This window comes from Falco biarmicus, chromosome 8 (assembly GCF_023638135.1).
Source record: "Falco biarmicus isolate bFalBia1 chromosome 8, bFalBia1.pri, whole genome shotgun sequence".
Classification (NCBI taxonomy): domain Eukaryota; kingdom Metazoa; phylum Chordata; class Aves; order Falconiformes; family Falconidae; genus Falco; species Falco biarmicus.
Genome location: NC_079295.1, coordinates 7,725,204 through 7,747,028, shown reverse-complemented (window position 1 = coordinate 7,747,028; position 21,825 = coordinate 7,725,204). Strand labels below are relative to the sequence as shown.

Below are 21,825 nucleotides of genomic sequence, written 5' to 3'. Positions count from 1 at the left end.
GCAAATCTGAAAGCAAACAGATTTGGCAGAAAACAGATCTGGGGGAAAGGCAGCGCGTTTCACATACGGGTTTTTCAGGGTAAAGCAAAACTCTCTGAGTGACTTTGTAGTCAGCAAAGTGGCTGTAAAACCAGCACCTTCTGAGTCACCCACTGTGATCTTTTCATTCAACGTATCTGCCAGCTCCAGCAACAGAACCAGCTTTCGTGCTCTTGGCCATGTTGGAGCTGCAGATTCGGACCGGCTCTGCGAGAGGGAGCTCCATCCCCCTCTGGCAGCCGTCTTCCCAGGACACGTTATCCGAAATCCTCCCGCCGAGTCTGATTCCTGGCACGGATGTGGGAACAGGAAGGAGCCCTGCGAGATGTTCGGGTCCCAGCCCACGTCCTGCAAAGGAACACCAGGGCTGCCCAGACAAGGCAGCCGATTTTTCCCACCCCAAAAAGCCCCTAGCACCGTGGCCCTGAATTCAATTTCCTCGCCAAGATGTGGGAGTGAGAGGAGAGGATTTGTCCTGCATGGGTGTTCCCCACTACCCCTATCACAGATTCCTTCATCCTTCTTTTTCCCAAAAGCTAAAATAAAAAATAAAAAAAAAAAGGAAAGAATCAGGAGTTGCTCTATAACATAATATATACATACATTTTCTCCACACCCTGATTTTCTCTGCTGTATCCCCTTTTCTGTTGACAGGGAGACCCACCCAAAGGAAAAGCAAAAAGGAACAAAGTAAAGGAACGAAAGGACTTGTCCCCAGAAATATTTCCCTGGTTTTCTTCTACACTGAAGAGACTTTTACATGAGTATTTCAAAATGGGGGGTTAAGTAGCATTCCCTCTTTTTCTTTTTTTTTTAAATGTAAGAAATATAAATACAAGTAGTAGGATTTCCTCCGCATTTAATTGTTCCCTGAAAAACTGTGGGGAATCTGAAAGAAAGTGGAAGATTTACATGAATTGCCAAATTAAAAATGTAGGTGTATCAACATCTCATTGCTTCCTTCTTGCTGTGAAACACTAAGGGGAAAATACTGAAAACTAACTTCCAAAAAACGATGATCGTGATTTTTGTCTAAGATGTGTTTTCCAGCAAAAACAACAAAAAAGAAAGGAAAGTAATCTTATCAGTGACATGTTTTGGTCCCCGCTATCCAAGAGCCTCTTTATTTTTAACCCCAGAGATTTGTATCTAGGTCAAGTGTACGACCAGCCACCCTCCTCCCACAGCGTGAGATCCAGCCTATCGTTTCTCAGGTTAGAAATGCATTTTGCAAAACTCTTTGGGTCAGCGATGAGACTGAGCTCAAGGCCAATTCATATTCCATATGAAACGGTTGGTCCAGTCCTAGCGACAACAGCCAGAATATCAAATATACGACAAAACTGGCCTACTTAATGATATTTAAAACATATGGAACAACAACGTACCCCACATTTCCATAGCTTCACGTGTGTCTGTTACTGATACGCCTTGCATTGTAATGAAAATATTAGTACACGTTGGATTGCCATCCCCCTCCCCCTTCCCTCCACATGGAAGGATTTCGTCATATGTCTGCTCCGGTCTGATTTTGTTATTTATCTCTACTGAGTGCCTGACAGATGTTTGCTTGCAAATTTCTAAATTGGTCTGCATCGGCCTGACTCTGCTCCTGCTGCATTCACCAGGCGTTTTACCCCATTGCATGTGAGGAGCGATGCAGTCTGCCCGCTCCTGCCTCCTTCCTGCTGCGGGGATATAAACCCCTACAGCAGCTGTGGGATATGGTGCTGGGAACACTCACTGGGAGAAAAAAAACCCCACCCCGTCCCATCTCATTCCTCTGCGTTCATGGTATCCAGCCACACAGTAGAATGAAGTGCCGAGGTGGAGAGGTGCCCAGGCTGGAAAGTTCCTGCACGAAACCCATGTCTGGGGACTGGGATGAAGGGTCTGGGGGCATTGGGGCTGAGATTGGCCCTTCAGCACCGACAGGCTGAGCACATCTGACTCTTGTTGATTGTCCCAAAAGTGCTGCTGGAAAAGCCCACTCTGCTGTTAACAGGCTCATATCAGCAGAAGAAAGCACCCAAAAGCCGTTTCCTCCAGGGTCCCACACATTTCCTCAGCCGCATGTTTTGTTTCTATGTACCTTTGCCAAGACAACACCAACCTTGCAAAGTTTTCATGATAAAACCTCCAATCCATCCTTGCCCACAGAATTGTTTTTGTTCAGAGAAAGACAACTATCTTAAAAAGAGCAGTCACACTTCGGGGCTCTCAAAATTGTTGTATCGTGAGGTCAGGCTGAAGATTCATCTTTTGTAATACTTGCAGTAAGCGCTGCTGCATATAGCCTCCTGCTGTCCCCCAAATAAAACTTTTCATGGTTGTGAAAACTTCCTTTAGGAAGTTCTCTTCTTCCTTGAAAACAAGTTGTTTATTTTCAACCAATCAAATTTTTTTTATTATTTGCTTTCTGAATCAGTTTTTTTCAGCCTGTGCTCCCATCAGAAAACCAGATCTCACAGTAAAAAAAAAAAAAAAAAACAACAACCAAAAAACACACAAACCAGAAAAACACACAAAAAGCAGGGAGCAACTCTAATTACAAAATATCACTGAGCTCCGGTTGCACAATATGCCGTGAGACGCTGATGTTTCTAGCTTTTAATTTAAGCTTTGCCTCGTAAGCTAGAAGGTATGCATCCCACCAGCCCCGCCAGAGGTTCAGAAAGTGCTGTTAGTGCCTGTTAAGCTGGAGACCTCAGCTCTTTGTTAGCCACCCAAATCTCACAGTTCCCAAGGTGAGGCTGACCCAGGGCAAATCAGAGGCAGTGGAAGCGTTCCATCACCCTGCCCAAGGCTGCTTGGTGCCTGTTTTATTTTTGGTGGAACCGAGCTCTCTGTTCTCCTCAGGCTTCGTTCATGGCTGAGACATGGAGAACAGCTTTCCAGTGGAGAACATGCTTTCAGAGAGGTGAGGTCTGAGCAAAGGGCTGCTCGCATGCCTGTGGGTAGCTTGGTGCTTGCAAGGGACTTTGCACGGGAATCAGATGGCTTTACTGGAATTTATCAGAGATGTCCCACCTGCCTCCTGGTGAGACCCCAGAAAATAGAGATTAAAAGTATTTCCCCATTTTCACTGTGGGTTTGAGCTGTCCCCAGGATGTCACTCGAGCAGAAGCTCGTTCACATGAGCTGGGTGGTAAAGGGACCTCGTAAACTGGGGATCCCCAAGGGACTCCAGTTCTCTCCCTCTCCCATCCTCCCAGCAGCTAATGGATCATCTGTCCTCCTGCTTCTTGTGGGAGTGCTTCCACCCAAATCTGGTTGCATCTCCCACCCTACCACCCTCCAGAAAACAGCCTACCACCCTGCTTCACCCTTCCCTTTCAATCAGCTGAGCATTTCTGGGAGCCTTCAATGACATCCTCATCCCAACCCCGAAATAACTACCTTCCAACGATGGTAGAACTACAGAAGAGCCGCACTAAAATCCCACCAGAGACATCTATAGTCAGAGCCCACGGCAACTTCTACAGCTAGGTGCCTCCAATGCTAATTCTTTCTAAATGAAAGGCTGCCTGGTGGCAAACTGAAAATTGAGCCTTTGAAGCCAGCACACAGCTCCCCAGCCTATTATTGCTTTTTCAGAAATACTCTGCTAGATCAAAATTATACAGATGGTTCTGTCACGAGTGCAAAAGCAATGGTTTCAGTGTCTTCCCCACATACGAAATGTAAGCCAGCTTATACAAAGGATCTTCCAGTTATATTTCCTCCATGTGTTATTTTTATGTATCTTCCAGGGAAATGCAACTGGAGAATTTGAATTTAATAAGTGTGGGATATGGGGTGCTATTAAGTTTTCAAAGCACAATCAAGCAACAGTGATGGATCAAAGGCCTACAAAAATATTGCAAGAAATTATTGGCCCTTTAGGAGACTGAGACACGACAAATGCCTACTGGATTCGTACTTCAGCCCCCTTGGGAGGGCAGAATTATTAAAGGTCGCCGTAAAGCCTGCTGAGAGCAACATAAAGTTTTCTGCTGACTTTGCAAGTTGTGGATCAGACTCCGAGTCACCTGATAGAGCATATAGTGGAACCGACAGTAAATTTTATCTTTGCCAAAAGCGCAAAAGAGAAGGAAATGAAACATCACAGTAGTATTGATGCCAGGAAAAAAAAAATAAATTGCAAAGCTCAACTGATAATGAAAAAGCTGGGGGAGGTTCAGGCTGAGGACAGGTATGCTTTATAGCTCTCCTCCTTCAGCAATTAAATGCAAGTTAAAAGACCTCCTGAGCTAAAATACACAAAAACGCAATATTTTTGCAATCCACATGTTCTTGTCCTCATGACAAAGAGAGCTACTATGCAGTGTTATTGTTTTAATTCAAGGATTGGACAACATGGAAGCTAGACCATATCCTTAGGCTGCAGCTGCTACCCATGTCACCTCCTGAATTGGGAGAAGGTTTGAGCACGTGCATCACTCACCCTCTTCATTTCAACGTAAGGAAGTAAATGCTTACAGTTGACCGTATAGGACATCATTCTCTCCCATAGAGACCAAAATATGCCTCACCATGAAGAGTGCGGTGGTGCATCCAGCCCTATAATGCACCTTACAGCTTAACCAGGAGTATTTCTCAAGCCCACTTCCCATCTGTGATGCTGAAGGTAGGATATGGGCAGCTGGGACAGAAAAATTAGAGCCCAGCTTCTTACAGTGCCGCTGGAGCACTGCTTCCCAACATTCAATCCCAACACAGCAAGGCTCAGGATAATATTGAGCAAGTCACCCTTGCCCAGCGAAGAACACCAGGAATGCAATGGAGCCAAGCAGCAATGGAGGTGGGGAAGGATATCTCAGCAGGGTTGGGAGGTTAAAATACCTGCTGCCTCACCCAAACACGCATCTTCTCTGACACTACACATGCAAATCCACAGATGCTTTGCAGGATTGCTCTTCCTGGGCCTTTGTGGGATGCAGCTGTTTCCCTGAAAATTGCATTTCCAGTGATTTCAGCTAGTACAGGTACATTCCTTTACACCAGCTTTAGGGTCTATATACAGTCATGTTTTTACACCTAGGTAAAGAAGACTTGTGCCATGGTCCTGACGGACAATATGGTCTACAAAGGTAAAGGCTGTTACCATTGAGAGAACAGCCAGTTCACTTAACATCTCTGGAACGACAATCCAAAATCAATGATGCTAATTTATTAATCTTATAGTTGCTTCTTTTAAATTCAGCCAACCTTAACTTCTGAGAATTTGTTTGTTTGGGTTGGGGCTTTTTCACCTAATTGTTTTTGAAAGAAATGATGAGCCTTTCCTGCTTTTTCTCCCCAGATCTCACTATGAATGCCAAGCCTGGTTTCCCCTGGATTTGCTGAGGGTCCCAGAAGTGGAACTCAATCTTTCAGGGTCCAGTTGGGTCTTTAACAAAGCTATCTTTTCTCCTCAAAGTTTATTCAGGTGCTTGAGTTAAATAGGTGTTGGTAAAGACAAAGAAAAAAGCAGAAGTTTTAACTAGTCTGAGAAAAACAATTTCCTCTCTCAGCTGAGCAGGTTTGGCTGACTGTCCCTTCTGATGTTTTAAGTGTACTTAGTGATTTATTTTCTTAAATGGAAGATTTTAACCTTTCAGCATCAAAGTAAATATCCAAGTGAAACCAAACCAGCTGATAACCAAGCAATTTGATCAGAAGGTGCCAGCCCATTGCTGCAGCAAAAATCAAAGAGAGCCACTGGCTTTCTGTGTCCACTCCTCTCGTGGCCAGGCAACCCAGGACATGGTAAACTCCCTCCTGCTCAGCTGCCGTGGTTTATCAGCGATGTCAAAGCAGGGAGCAAGGGCAGCAGGCAGCTAAAGTACCTGGGCACACAAGTAAAACGAAACTGCAACACATGGAGGTAAAGGAGTCAGAGTTAGGGTGCCTCATTTTCCTAAAGAAACCATGTTTTCCTAGGAATGTTGACATGTTTCAGAAAACATTGTTCTATTTAGAAAACAAAGATTTTTTCCCTCAATAACTAATTCTGTCAGGTTTTTCTTTATCTGCTTAGCAAGAGATCCACCAGCCACCCAAGGGTTCTCCAAGGCGATACCCCTTCCCTCTTCCAGGTCATTTAAATACATGAAAGCAAGACACAGAAGACATAAACCAACTCATTTCACTTCTCAGCTGATATCCAAGGGATCCTTACCAGGTCCCACCCTCCTTCTAAGAAACTGAACCACCAAATACATTAAAAGGCACCAATCACCCTTCAAAAAGTGTGAGCCACAGCCCTCCTGGGGTGCAAGTTAGTCCCATATTCTTCAACCAAACCCAAGCAGCAGGCTGGGCACTGGGATGCCGTACTTTGTCCTGCTGCTGCGACAGCATCAGTAATGTCTGAAGACCCAGAGAAGCACTGTTGTTAAACCATGTTTTAAAAAGATGGATAACAAAGGAAGAGTGGCTGTGATTTTTAAGCAGTGTTTCCAAGAAAGAGAAAACAAACTGTAGGCATTTGGGTTTTTTTTCTGCCAAGGTGTGGGAGAACAGCTGCGATTTGGCTCATAACGGGCTCCACAGCCTTGGAGGCAGAAAGTATAGCTCACTGTTTTCAGTAGATGAATATTATGGGAGGTTTAGCCAGTTTGCTTGAGTTAGCACAAGGGTGACAGCGATCCAACCAGTAGAGCTCTTCCTCTCTGGTACAGGAAACCAAGGTCCCATCTCTGGGATCCCACTACCAGGCTGATGGTGAGTGGGAACACTTCAAAGGTGGGACTTTTCACTGCTGGGAACCATGATGAATGACCTGTCACTCGGCAGCAACCCATCCAGCCCATCAACGAGCGCTGCTAATGAGCTGTCCAGTCTCCCTTAGCCAGAAGACGTATGCAACATGATATGGTGGCCTCAACTATGGCTTAAGCCCTAGAAGAAATGATTGGAGAATTATAGTGCTGTGGGATGAGAAATGAGGACAGATGTCCGTTTTTATCTGGGCAAAGGAGGGCTCCAGGGTTTGCAAACTGAGTGGCTCAGATATCAGCCAAAGCCAAGGTAAAGTCCAGAGCTGGCCAAAGAGACTACAAATAGTTTATTTTAACTGACCCCATCCTCTTCTCCTTGAAAATTCAGGGTTTCTTACTTCAGAAACCTTAACAATTTCCCCCTTCTTTTGCCCTGGCATTGAAAATAGTGACTTTTCCAAATTCTGACAATTCCAAAAAACCCAAGGAGCTCCACCACAGCTTTTCCTGGGGCTGCCAGCAGATATGCACCCAGCTCTTGGGAGGGGTTTTTCTTCTCCAGGCAGAGCTACCTTATAGCTGCCTATGTCCTAGCTCATCATTTTGGCTTCCCCTTTACCCAAGATCTGAACTGCAGAGCACTGTACCTTGGTGGTTAAGGTCTAGAGGTATCCTCAACAGTTAAAACTTAGCCAGCTAAGGTTCAGGGCAACGAATCCCTCCTCTCTGCGTTCATATCTGCTGAGCAAAACACCCAGGCAAATAAAGCTACTTCTGGATCTGCCTTCGCACACATCAATGGGTGCAATTTTTCAGGTGGCGTCTGTGCGCTTAGGAGGTATTTGTGAACCCCCCCTGGCCAGCAATAAGGAGACATATCGCCCGCGCCATGCATCCCCCTGACATAGCATTCAAAGTGGTTTGAGTGGAGAAGGGGAAAGCTGATTTGTAATATGCTTTGAGAAAGATTCTTATGCGGACCATGGGAAAAGTGATTTATTTAAATTGCAGTATAATTACACCAGGGCTTTACTTTCCAGTACTTTGTTGCTGTCCTTTCACCTCACAACATAGTCTAACTACAAGGCTGATTTATCTCTAGGGTCACTGTTAATGCTCAAAAATACTGAAATGCAGGAATACAAGCAACAGTACTCTGGACTTTCTCTTGGTGGGCTTTCCAGCCATGTGGATTCACAGTGACTGTGGGTTTTGAGGTGTGTAAAAAGAGTAATTGAACCACAGACTGCTGTGCCCACCCTACAGTCAGTGGCTGGATCCAAAACAGGAGCTAAGCAAAGGAGCACGGTGTTTGCAAAGGCACCTGTGCCCAGCAGGAACAATTTTCACCCTGGGATCCTGCCAACACCTTCAGAAGGGGCTGTTGAAGGCATCTAAGACACAGGACTTACAAGACTTATAACTCCTTGATGGGATCAGTGCCTTCCTTACATTGTTTCTGGGGCTTCCCAGATTAAAGACAAAACACTGACCTGAGGCCATCAACTTCTGCAGACCTGTTTTGCTGTCCACAAGGAGGGGGTCCACCATGTAGACCCAGAAAGGACAGTCCCTCTCTTCATGGCCTGGACACGGAGATGAGGTCAGGCTCCCTACACTGGTGTCAGCTTGGCCAAACCCTTTCCAGCCCACAGTCCACACTTGCACAGCTGAAGTCAACACAAGGTTCATCCCGGGAGCAGCCCTGGCACCTCAGTGGAAGCAGTTCTCCATCTCCTGGAGATGGAATGGCTGTCAAGCAATACTCAAAACTGGAAGACAAACTTGATGTTGTTTTGAATATACCTGCCTTCAAGTGGCTGTTGCAGTCCAAAAAAATACACAGAAGCCTGACCCATCCCAGCAGTGCCCAAGCGCTGTTGGAACAGCCGGGCTGGTTTTGGATTCTCCTTGACATTGGTGGGAAGCCCTTCCTTCCCAGTTCAATGAGGCTGGAGATGGGGGAGGAAAAGGCAAGGAGAAAAATATATTTCACAAGCTTTGATTTTCCAGTTCATGAAAAAATACTTTCAGTTTTCCTAGCCCAGGTTTTAAGCTACTACTGCTGCAGCCGCAATTAATATTTCACCTTCCAAAAAAAGGGAAAAAAAATAATCTGTCTTCCCCACGGATTCCCAGGGAGACATTCCACTCTGATCTGCAATTAGTGGTAGCCTTGGGTAAATGATCTAAAATAGAAATGTTATTTTTGGAATCGTGATAGCTACTACTTTTTACTCCCCCAAATGCCAGTTCTTCTTTTTTGCTTTGCACTATCATTAAAAATAGAATCCACAATTGCGATGCCACTGCCTTTTGGTTTCTTCTTACAGCAGGACACGCTATCTTTCCAACGCTACCAACATGAGAAATTGCACAGATTTCTAATCAGACCTAAAACACCGCACTCAGAGTTGGAGGCAGAGCTGTGTCTGGTCTAAATTATCCTTGTCCCATTGACAACAGAGCTTGGATGACCAGGAGATGTGAACTGATCCTCCAACAGCTTAATGTTTGAGATCTCCTTCCAAAACCTGTTGAAGCCACTGAAAAAAAATCTTTCTTATTTCAGAGGGGGTTCAGAGCAGAATTTCAGGCCTGTATTTAGCATTCACATGACTTTGAACACCTGTCTACGTCCCACAGATGTTAGCAGGACTCAGATGCCCCTTTCTTCTCCAAGGCATGCGTCAGTGCTTTGCAGAACCTGGGCCTCAGAAAAAATGTGAATTGCAGTGCATTTTAACAATCTGACTCACCATAGTGTTTTTTTGTATTATTTTGATAAATGCAAATCGCTTGCACTGTAGACAGTTTGTCCTGACGGTACACATGGCAAATAAAGCAAAGGCTGGAAAGCTGGCCCTTGCAATTCACACCTTGCTTGGTCAGAGCTTGGATGGAGCTGCCTCCTTCATAAAGTAGGTGGACAAAGGGCCTGTGAGGCTTTCTCAGGAGAAAGATGTCCACTGGGGAAATCTTTAAGTCCCTTCTCTTTTCTGTCATTCTCCTCTAAAACCTTTCCTAAAGAGGTCCGTATTTGCAGCCTCCTCCCGCACAAAGCTCGGGAAGCCAGGTGGATCCATCAAACCTCCCCACAGGGCAGGCGTCAGCACACCCAGCTGCCCCAGCAACATCTTTGCAAATCAAAAGCACCCCTTGACCTTGACTGCATTTATTGGCAGGATTAGCAGGCAATAGGACTTGCTGTCCCCAGGTCAGCCTCTCCTTTTGCTTGTATCTTGCTGCTCCGAGGGTTTATAACTGAGGAAGCAGAAAGGAAGAGCGGGCACATCAGCTGGTAACAGTTCAGAAACAGATGTACATTCCTGCACAAAACTCCGATGTTAGCGTATCCAATTACTTTGAAACCATGCTTTGCTCCAACTGTCTTATCCCTAAAGCCTTGCTCCCCTTTACCTCCTGCCTCTTATCTGCGCTGCTCACTCACCGCTCCTTTGCTTTTGATTATAAACTTGTCACTGCAGGGTGAATGCTTTGGGAAACATCCGCCTGCCACGTCTGGCCGCTGCTGCGGAGCAAGGCGAGGAATAAGGAAACAAAGCCCAGAAAGCAGAAGTTGCAAAGACAGCATGTGGAAGATGCACACACCAGATCACATTTAGTAGTTGCTGCACAAACACTAAGGAATTACCCACTAAATCACACTGAAGGCAAGAGGGGGCAAAAAAAAAAAAATACAAATCAGCTTAATTAGACCTGGCTACAGTAGAGGCCATTCAACACTGGATGCAATTTGCAATGGGGACATTTCTGAAAGGCAAAATAAATGATGCTTCTCTCTATAGTGGCAGGTAGCGAGGAGGAGGAAGGCAGTAAGCACAACAGCATCTTTCTTCTTTCAGTTTGCTCCAAAAATTTGCAGCCCTGGCAGCTCCCCCAGCAGAGAGGAGCTGGTAGAGCAGTCTGAGTGCGTGGAAGTGCTATTGCCTTTACTGCCAGGGCACCCAACCTTCCCCAAGTTCCTGCTGTGGGCAGAGGGAAGGGTGGCAGGAGGCAGAAATACAAGAGTTCTGCTCTGCAGTGCAGAGGGGCTGAAGGGTGATTTGCTGGCCAAGCCCTGCCACAGGGACAAGTGGACCACAGGCTTCCTACAGAGAATAAGCACTGCCCCCAAAGCCCAGTCTGTGTCCATTGTGTCCCTCTAGAAAGAAATTGTAGGAGCCTGGTAATGGCAATGGTACAGCAGCAGCAGCATGGTGGATGTCACATTTAAACAGGGTATTAAACTTTCACCAAAACTATTTATCATATAGCAGTTTTTATTCCATAACCTCTTTCCCACCACGCAGTGATAGCAGGAAGGACGCATCCACCCCATCCTTCTTTGCCAGCGGTACCTTCGTAGCGCGTGCCTCCCCCACAAGCCTCTCAAAACTCCCTCTTCCTTCAGGAGAACCAGATCACATTTCACCCGGGTCTGTGTACACGTAGACCATGCCTTTGGTCTGCTCCAAGGGAAGATATTTGCAGTATTGTCAACACTGTACTTAGCTCTGGCACTAAGTACTGCTAGGGGACTCAGCAGCCGTAAAGAGTACACACATACACAGCAGCTCTGGAGCGATGCTCGTTGGAGCCAGGCTTATAGACTTCATAATTATGACACAGCCAAGTTTCACCATAAATTTCCCCTAATGAAGCCTGCCTGATACTAAAAAGCTTTGCACATTTAGAGGTTACGCACAGCAACAGCCCCCTTAGGGAGAAATCCTGCCTCACTCTGTCGTGCAAACACTCCTTCGGTCTCATTTGCAGAAGCCAGGCAGGGGGCTGGGGTTGCTCATTTATTTAATACAGCCACGGTGTGTGGAGGAGCGAGGGGCTGCTCTGCCGTGGGAGCACTGTGCTGTGCAGCTTGGAGAGGCACAGCCGAGAGCGCCAGGAGCAGCAACCACTCGGCTGGACCAGGTCTGCACCACACGGTTGCATCCTTTTGCCACCACGGCTCCAGCACGATGCCCAGGAGCTGCATGGCTCCTGTGCATCCACCCGTGGCTGCTCCTGTATGGAATGGAGTCGGGGGCTATCCCAAAGGCAAAATGCCTGTGCCAGCTGAGAATTGGGCATTTTGAGATGCATCCATGCAGTCCACCACCAAAACCCCTCTGACCCCAGCCCCTGGAAGGACCAAGCTCCTCTCCATGGAAACACCTTACTCCCCAGGAAGTAAGTTGTCCTGCCTTTGGTGGCACGGCGGGGCAAAAGGAAGATGCAGAATAAGTATCAGCATGCACGTCTGCAGGGCATGGGGAGAGGAGAGGCAGCAATGAGCAGCTCCGTTAGCTCTCGCAAGCTCAGCTCTGCTCCCCTTGCCGCTGGTGCTCTCAAACACAGCCCAAACCAGAGCCCTCTCCCTCCCCGAGCAGCCTCTCACAGGTGCCTACAGCACCTTTGGGCAGCACACTGGGTGCTCAGTCCTGTGGCCCAGCTGTCCTCCCACACTCCACACGCATCCCTGCAAATCCACGACAGCTTACCCTCCATAAACACGGTGCGAGCGCCGGAGAGCCACTGCCGTTAGCGGGGAACCTGTTTACTGGGAGAATCGTGCTTTTTGCAGCTAGAAAGCGGAGGTGCCCCTCCGGTCTCTGCTGGTGACTTCTCTTAATACTTGGAAACGATCTCATGCATTAAAAAGAGTAGACTTCTAATTACCTCAAGTACAAACTAAATACCCCTTATGAGGGGTGTTTTGCCCTCCGAGACACAGTTCACATCGGCACCACTATCAGTAGCAGTTTATTCCACTTACGGGGCTGGCGAGGGGCTGTTCCTTAGGTTTTCCCAGCATAAACATTGCTTGCCCTAAGTCAGCCATGGATGGTCTCTGCCTTCGGGTCCACAGGGCTGGTAAACACCATCCCAGCCCGCTGTACACATGGACCACCAGGTCACAGATGCAAAGCAGTTGCCAACCCCCAGCTCCGAACCTTTCTGGAAACCTGGCTTTGGGGTGCGAGCAGGAGAGGCACCCGTCCTGTCTGACTCGCCGGGGTCTTAAATTGGATTAAAAATCTATTTGCAGAACTGCCTTGCTTTCCGACTTCTGTGCTGCACCTGAAAACCTTTCCTTTTGAAAGCAAACACAGGCTCTCCCCAGGGGCTGCCTGGGGAAGTCTTTCCACTATAAACATTACCTACCAGTAGTGGAGTCAGCCCCAGGCAAGCCAAAATTCCTTCTCCTACCAAGGAACACTTTCCAATCAAACCAGACATTATTTTTTCCATTAATGAGTGTTGATACCTACTGGAAAACTTTGCAAAGAAATCCGCTCCAAACTAATTCTTCTGATACAACATCCACATTTCACTGGTTTCTTTTGTCTTATTTATTTTTATTATTGTTTTATTTTATTTTCCTGCTCCGTATTGAAAACATGATCTTTGCTACTCAGGAATGCGTCTGTTCCTGCAATTTGGGCTGTAACTAAAATCAGAGGTCCAAATCTGATTTTGCTCTGCCTTAGCTCCACGGAAGCGAGTAGAGTTTTCCCACATTTTCCCTGGTGTGATGGAGGGGAAAAAGAGATCCGACATCTCTGTTTGATACATCAGAGACCCTGGAGCTGCTACCACGATTTTTATGTGCTGGGATACCATGATTTCAACAGCAGGATAGTCTGAAGGCAAAGACACCCTCCTATCTACCTTGGCTCTTGTTTCCCCAAAAATGTACTATTTAGTATTTAACGGGGAGTGGGGGGTGTAGAAAAATAGCGGGCAGATGGGCTATGTGACCGGCATTGCCTCTCCGGGGTACTCTCCATGGGGTTTCTATAAATTATAGAAATAAGCTGCTTTCCAGATGACCCATATTTTGGGCTCCACTGGGTTAGTCCAGGAGGGTCTTTCCATGCCCCCCACAAGAGGGGTCTTGCAGGAGCTTCCCCTGGCTGCCCCCGAACCTCCACCTTTCCCACAGCTCAACGCACCCCAGGGGACTTCTGCCACCCTGGGGTCACCCCTGGGACCCTGAGGCAGGTCCCCATCCCATCTCTGCAGGGCAGGGGTCTGTGGAGCAGGGTGCTGTCAGGGACAGAGGGGGGTTTGCAAGATTCTCAGCACCAGAGGGGTGCAAAACAGGGTGTTATTTTGCAAAAATGGGGCACCTTCTTGGGTGCACCCTGACCGGGGCAGGGTACCGCTGCTGCCTGGCCATGGAGTTGGGAGCAGGACCCTCAGCAGCGTGGGCTGGATGCATCCTGCAAGCGCTCAGCCCCCCCAAACCCCCCAGCAAGGGGATTATGCTGGAGGGGTGCTGCGAAATCAGCATCTCTGGGGGTGGGGGTGGCAGCCAGCTATCTTTTATTCGAGGTGCATTCCCAAGATTTTAGTTAAGTGTAACATAAAACTGTGAAAGTTTAGCAGGGGAAAAGCTTTCCTCCCACTGACCTGGCCGGCCAATCAGGAGGGAGCCCCGCACCTCCCTCACTTCTGACAACTATTTAGCAACTGAGCTCAGCTAAAGTTTCCAAAAAGTTAGAATAACTTCCTCTCTCCAAGACCTCAATTTTTTGCACAACCCCGGTCCTTGAAATAAGAGCCCTTCAAGCAACCTGGAAAACGTTTGGTCAGCAAAAAAAAAAAAAAAAAAAAAAAAAAAAAGCAGCCCTCCTGTTTTTCCAAAGGATCTGTCTCAGGAATTTAAAGCACATTTAAGACACACACACACTCACATAACATAAGGAGGGGGGGAAAGTCTCTTCCCCTCCCCTTCTTGCAGAAAGCATGGAAGAAAGCTCCAGTTCTCCTGTTTCCCCTGTGGATAGCTTGGGGACCAGTGAAGAGGAGCTGGAAAGGCAGCCAAAGAGATTTGGCAGGAAGAGAAGATACAGTAAGAAGTCCAGCGAAGATGGCAGCCCCAACCCAGGGAAGAGGGGGAAAAAGTCCAGTCCCAGCTCCCAGTCTTATGAAGAACTGCAGAGCCAGAGGATCCTGGCCAATGTCAGAGAGAGGCAGAGGACTCAGTCGCTCAATGAAGCTTTTGCCGCCTTGAGGAAAATCATCCCCACTTTGCCCTCTGACAAACTCAGTAAAATCCAGACCCTCAAGCTGGCGGCGCGGTATATAGACTTCCTCTACCAGGTGCTACAGAGCGACGAGATGGACAGTAAGATGACGAGCTGCAGTTACGTGGCTCACGAGAGGCTGAGTTATGCCTTCTCCGTATGGAGGATGGAGGGAGCGTGGTCCATGTCGGCCTCCCACTAGCCACCGCCCGGGCCAGGCCAGCCCAGCTGCCGAAGGGGTAGGTACCGATTTCTCTTCTCCCGGATGATGCTCTGCATCCGTCTGGCTGCAGGATGGGGTGCCGGTGGCTCCTCTCGCCAGCCCGGCTTTGCCATGGGGTTTGAACCTGCCCATGGAGAGGTGGCACGGCTTGGTGGGATGCGGGGACACTGCTAGGCAAGGGGTTTGGGGTCAGTGACCTGGAGGTGAGACGGACAGCATAGATGTGTCTAGCCCCCTCCTGCTTCCCGGCATCGTGAAAATTCAAAAAAAAAAAAAAAAGAAAATTCTAGGCAGGCAAAAATGAGATATGACCCATTAAAAAAAAAAAAAGTCAGCATGTTTCTGCTCTGCAGGGATGGGGGAGCTGAGAGGGGACCGGTGTTGAGAGCTGACTGATGAGGGATGGGGGGGAAACCATCGCTGCATGAGATTTGCCAGAAAGCGCTGCTTCGGGGAAGGTTTTTAAGAGAGGAAAAGGCGATCAGTACAACCGGCTGACAAGGGGATCCGAAACAGCTGCCGCCCCACTCCACGGGTGCCTGTGCCCAAAAACCCCGGTGCCGGGGCAGCCACATCCTCTGCTGGCTGGGGGGGGACCAAGGGGTCCGCAGGACCCGAGCAGGGTTAGGCGATGAGTTTGCCCCAGGTTGTGCTTCTCTTAAAAGAAACGAGCAGCAGATGTCGGCTGCAACCCCAGGCTGTGCCCCTTCCCCCTCACACAATAAAAAGCAAACAAAGATAGAAGAAACTTTGCCAAATTTTTGTATTTGCTCAGTTTCCCTTCCCCAAAGTGCCGGTAAAGCGAAGCCTGGTGTTAGATGTAGTTTCTTATTTACTCTCATCACTAGTCCCTTCCTCATCGTTTTCTATTAGCGGAAAACTACTTCCTCTTCAGTTCCTTTTGTAATATTCAGGGAGGGAGGAATAAACAGTAAGAAAGGAAGGGGGGGGGGAGGCCCTTAATAACACCCTCATCTCAAGCTAATTAAGCAGAGCAGCTCTGCATTGTGTCAGCCAGAGTTTGCATATAGCCGGTCCTTCTCTGGAGCTCGGTACATAAAGCAGAGCCCACAAACCCCTTTCGCCAAGCAAACACCCAAAAGGGAAATTCACCCCCCCTCCCCGCAACGTTACGCGTGATGTAAAATGAAATAATTTCATCATGCAGACTATCGGCTCCTTAAGGACGAAAAGAAAGTTTATCCCAGCCCATTGGCTAGGCTTTTTAAGAGAGGCAAATCCATATTTGTTTTAGCAGCAATAAACAGGCTGTTTAAAAAACAACAACTTTGATGCAACTGCAGGAACTGGTTTGAAAAAGCCGAAAAGCATTCAACCGAATGTACTAGTGGTGCAAAATGCAGACTTAAACCCATTTTAGAAACCACTTCAAGTAAATGTTCCGCTTGTATCCTGAAACAGTTTGTACTTTGGTCCTGCAGTTAAGGTTTTCATGCGCTTCTAGGGAGCCCCCAAAATGTTAGGCTGGTCAAAAATTTGTTACTCTATCCATTGCACGAGCTGTCTGTTGTTTAGTTTAAATAGGTAACGCTGCTGCTGTGGGTTTTACGGCTGTTGCTGATGTTACTATTTTTTACATGCTGTGCCCTGATTTCAGCTGAAAAAAGATGAAATAGAGTCATTTTTTAAAAGGATAAACCCTGTCATTTATAAAACAGAGTGCCTTTTCCCATGCTAATCTGGGTAAAAAAGCTGCAGCAAACAGATTTTTTTTTTTTTTTAAAAAAAAAGACTAAACCCACACGCAAAAACCCAGGCTTCTTGTCAAAAACAGATGTAAAATGTCCTGAACACTTATTTCTTCAGCAGCTTAGATTGGCTGAATAGTAAAGTGCGGGGATGGAACAATGCATTTATTCTGTTGTTTCCCAAATTATGTGCTGCCATTAGCCAATGATGTTTTAAAAACTGTTACCTAATATACAACCCTTCCTCTCTATCACACAGTACTTTAGCAGTAAAACCTGCTTTTTTTAAGCATATTTAAAAACCCCACCACCTTTGGGTGAATTATTATTACCATTGCTCCAGCGAGGCAGATTTTATACGTAGATGCTCGGATTTATCCGTACCCAAAAGAAATTGCAAGCGACGTTTCAGACTGCACAGAAAACCATGACATAGAGCCAAACCCAACACTTTTTTGGTTTGTTTCGGGGTGAATCTGCATTCGGTACCTTTGCCGTAACCCGGCTTCCAGCCCAGTGGTTAGATATGGCTCTTTGCTCCACATTTGTGTGCCTCTGAGGACGGCCGCCTTTCCCCGAGCCCCCAGACTTTCCCCCCTTGCCTCTCCTTTCTGCACTCGTGTGTGCATGCACACGCATGTGGTTGAACTGTTGAAAACGTTGTTGACAAATGGCCTGGTGTGGTGCGGTGTCAAATTCTATCGTTTATGGTGACAAAAATTACATCTGCCAGAAAAAAAAAAAACCAAACTACAAGATCCTCACAAAACCCTCTAAAAATGAGCAAACTTAGCTGGGTGGTGAGACACGGACTTCTGCATGGGTCTGTCCTGGCCAGAAGAGTTCTTATGCCTTACAGGGGAGCAGCCCGTTCGCTCTTGATAGCAAAAACCCCCAGCCCTTAAGAAATAGCTGTCTGAATTTGGGATCAGCTTCTGCCTTTCCTTGGGAGCAGTGAGCACTGCAGACACTGGGTGAGCACGAAAGGCTGAGTGCCATTCAGGCTGGATTGCTGCAGCCGTCCTCCCCTTTTCCCTGGGTTTTGGGGACAGACAGGCAAGGAAAGGTTTTCTACTTGGAGGAACGATCGTTCCCCTTTAGCTGCAAAAAAAATCAGAGGAGCTTTTTTGATTAGAAAATCAGAGCCTTGGGAACTGGTAAAATGCCACCTGGCCTCCGTGAACACCAGCAGGTCACTGCTGCTCGCTCCTCTGGCCACGAGAGGTTTTCCTGTTCTGCTCCACATAGTTACAGACAACTTACTCCAGTAGTTTCAAGAGAAACAGGCGCAGCATTGCACTTCAATTAGCACAATAAGGTGTCTCAGCAGACATGCCAAGCTGAGCCTTCCCCCCCTCAAATCTCCCCATCCTCATCGCCGGCACCTGTGCCCCTTCCCTCATAGCCACCTTTCTCTTTTTCCTTCAAAATGTTCAGGATGCTTTAAACTACACAAATAATCAAGAGAAAAGAAAATACGTCCCCTGTAATTCCATTTAGTAGGAAAGATCCCACCCAACTGGGATGTCAGGAGCATCAGCAAAGTGCAAAGGACAATGTAGCCCTGATCGCTGTGCCAGTAAGACCAGTCTGTCAGCAACCTCCTCCTTCCCACTCGCTGCGGAAGGGCTTGGGATGAGCCCCTTGCCTCCCCTGGGCTGGCACTGGCACGTAGTAACACCTTTCCCACCTTTTTTGTGCTGGGGAAGCTGCATGCAATGTGTGCCTTTGATACGCAACCCTCTCACCATTGCCCCTTCAGACTTCCAGGGCTGTTTCCAGTATAAAACACCAGCATCCTATTTCATTTTGTCCTTAAAGAAGCAAACAGATGTTATCTCTGCTGGCCCTGGGAACAACCTCATTCTATAGTATATGAGAGCAGTACAGCTAACCAGGGGTGCTGTCACACTGGAACTAAGCCTTTCTTGTCCCCAAAGCCCTATTTTTTTATACGCACCCTTAGAAAAATGTAAATATATTTCCTTGACAGGAAGGATTGTAAAGTTTGGTATTTACATTAATAGGCTTGTAGCAGGGGTGGGGGTTCATCTTGGTGCATTTAAAAGCCCAGCAAAGCGCATGTTAGATCTTCTGTTTACGTTCGTGTCTTTTCTTGGGAAAGAAGAAATCTGTTAGGCGGCAGACACCAAATGCATTGCAGTCAGCCAGAAAACGCTCAGGCTTGGAGATCCTTGAAAGAGAGGGTGCAAGGGAAATGCTCTGGAGAAGGAGACATGCAAAAGCAATCTGCCATGGGCTAGATGCACATAAACTAATTACCGAGCTGAAAGACTCAGAGACACATACGGTGGAGGGAAAACATTGGATCAAAACCGATGGACCGCTTAGAAAAGCGGTGAAAGCATGTTATTACTTAATCTGCTGGAGGCAGGGCTGTGGTAAAAGTCCTATCAGGAGAGATGTGCATTGAAGGGTCATTACGGGAACAGCCAGGGCATACATTTCAGCTAAGTAGCCCTAATTTGTCTCCAGATTAGTCACCCTCACACCGGTCATCCATGCAAAGGAGCTCTAATTTTAAGAGCATATGAAGCATCCTCATTAAAGAAAGAGGAAGACTGCAAGGCTTCTCCTTTGCAAGCTCCCTTCACATTGCTTCCTTCAGTGCTTTTTGGGGCGTATTTTATAGAGTTATAGGTAGCGGTAATTAGCCTTGGAGATCACAGCAGCCTCTTACAGAGCCAGGACAGATACTGTAACCACTGCTGAAATCTCTTTTGGGGACGTTTCTTGTCACTCTTTCCCCCAGCAATATAATTATTTTTATGGCTGTAGCTCTGAGAATCATTTCCATGTGGTTCAGCACGACTTTGAAATCTCCAAGCCTGAAATCTCCAGAATTTATGTCTTGCTGTAGAGCTGTCGGAACAGTTTGATGAGGCCACGAGCATGTAAGGGAACGCCACCACAACCCCGAGCACAAAGCGAGCTCCACACGTAATCAGGGAATTACAGCTGCTGGTCAGGGAAAGCGCACGTTTCGGGCAGTTCCCCCCACCCCTGCCGGCTTCATGGAAGATTAGGAAGGGGAAGAAAAGCTGATTAAAATAAAGTGCTGTGCCATGGAAAACACACTGGGCCAGATCCTCAGCTGGCTCCGAGCTGCCTTGCTGCTCCTTGCTAGCTGACGATCCCACCAGACATCTCCGTGGGTTGCCGTAAGTGACTTGGAGAGGGCTATACACCATTGCTTATGATTTACTTAAGCAAATTTAGAGGCGAGGGAAAGCAAGAAGTCCTCCAGCTGCATACTAGCAGCCTTGTGCTAATTAATGATTAGTTCTCAAGGATTAAAACAGTAGAAGTATTTGCCAGGGAAAAAAACAAACCAACCCAAAAAACAACTCTAGGCACCCCAGCATTTAATTAGATTTGTAGTTGTAGAAGATGACCACTCAGCAATAACAACAACTAATCATACGCAAATAACAAATTAACTCAGCCAGCCAATAAATCAAAGCAAGGCAACCCTTATCCTCATACCCATCTGTTTAACCACTTCCACTCCAGACCCAGCCCACAGCAGCCAGTCCACCCAGCCAACGCCGGGGCACAATTGTGCCATTGGGGCCAGCTTTTGCAACGTCCTTGTCCTTTTCCCGGCAAGGGGAGCCAGTTAAGCAGCAAAGATGCTCCTCTCCAGCAATCACCCCCTCGGCTGGGCTTTTTATTAGGCTCTGCTCAACCTCCCTGGCCCTGCTGGCACTTAGATTTTCTCGGCATGCACCTGGACAACTGTGCAAGGTGGGCATCAGGGCTTCAGGATGTGCTTCTCCTCCTGCATTAAAGCAGGGCTTTCTTTGGGGGGTTGAATGGTAAAATAGAGCATTTCTCTCTGAACTTTTTCCACGATCTGTCACCCTTAGAGCTCGAGGCTTTCAATGTTTAGCAGTAAGGAGGGTTTTCCCTTGGGAAGGAAAAAAAAAAAAATTACAAAAATCAGCCTTTCTCCTCTAAAAAAAATGAGCCATCACCTCATGGGCAGCAGCATCGCGAACCTGGAGACAGGAGGACCTTGCTGAAGGAGGGTGCAGAAGGGACAGGCTGTTGGTACCACTCCCATAAAAATGTTCAATAAAGCCTATTGCAAACACAGGGTTTCAAAGAGGCCATTAGATCCCTGATCACTTGATGGCCCCTCCCTGAGGTCTGAGCCTTTCGGGTGGAAAGGGTGTTTTGATCTACTCCAAACTGAGCCCAGAAAGGCAGCTCAGGCGCTTTCCTGCTTTCCCAAACTGGCGGCCAGTGGGTGTTTGCCAGCACCCAGGCTTTCAGCCTGCCTGAGCTGGGGTCTCCCTGGGAAGGGGTCAGCAGAGCACCTCCAGACCTCTCCTGGGGGCTCCGTTTGAGACCCTTTGTGTGATTTAGGATATTTTTTTTTTTTTTTTGGCTTCTGTGTTTTGGCAAGGGGTGGGAGCTCTGCAGACCTGGTTGCCTACAGCTTGCAAAAGTGATCAGGCGTCAAAAAGAAAATAACCCTTATGCCCTGCACTGTACGGTGAGCTGGAAGTGAGCTATAGTCCTTCTTCCTCCCATCTTCTCTTCTCCATCTTTTAACCACAGCTTAGAAAACAGAAAAAGGAGGAGGGGGAAGAGACAGATGTCTACTGGTTCAGCTTGATATATATTTACTGGAAGAGGTCCAGTAAGCCTGTACTAGCTTTAATTGAATTCCTAATAAGATAGTTTTGCCTTGTTAACTGCCACCCCCAAGAAGCAGCTTTGCCATTTCCTTAAGAGATACTAGACTTGCCAAACACACACTTTAAAATGTATGAATTAAGTTGTGGATGAATTTAGGCACCAAAAATTCTCATGCAGTAATTTCTGTGATTATGACTTTTGATTTAAGCTGTTTGGGCCTTCTTTCAAAAATCATATGTTTGTGCTTAAATGTAAATAAACCTAATTGCTCGGCTAAGAGAGATGTGGGGGGATCACAGCTGTACTAAGGCTCCTGTTAAAAAAAATATCAGCTGATCACTCTTGGAAAATTCAGTAGGGTGGGACGGAGCTAGGGCTAAGCTTTCACACGGAAAGCTGCGTTTTGGGTGGCATAGGTATTCCCTGACATACCTGCATCCAGCATCCCC

General features: G+C 47.2%; 1 protein-coding gene across 1 annotated transcript in view; it reads left to right on the top strand.

Moving 5' to 3' along the window:
- The first annotated feature begins 14,260 nt into the window (after positions 1-14,260).
- The window catches only part of TWIST2 (twist family bHLH transcription factor 2), a 37,979-nt gene continuing 30,414 nt past the window's right edge, over positions 14,261-21,825 (top strand). The window contains exon 1 of the mRNA XM_056350513.1: positions 14,261-15,015. Within this exon, the coding sequence (XP_056206488.1) occupies positions 14,496-14,978 (483 nt within the window). The 5' untranslated portion in view covers positions 14,261-14,495 and the 3' untranslated portion in view covers positions 14,979-15,015. The remainder of the gene's footprint in view (positions 15,016-21,825) is intronic.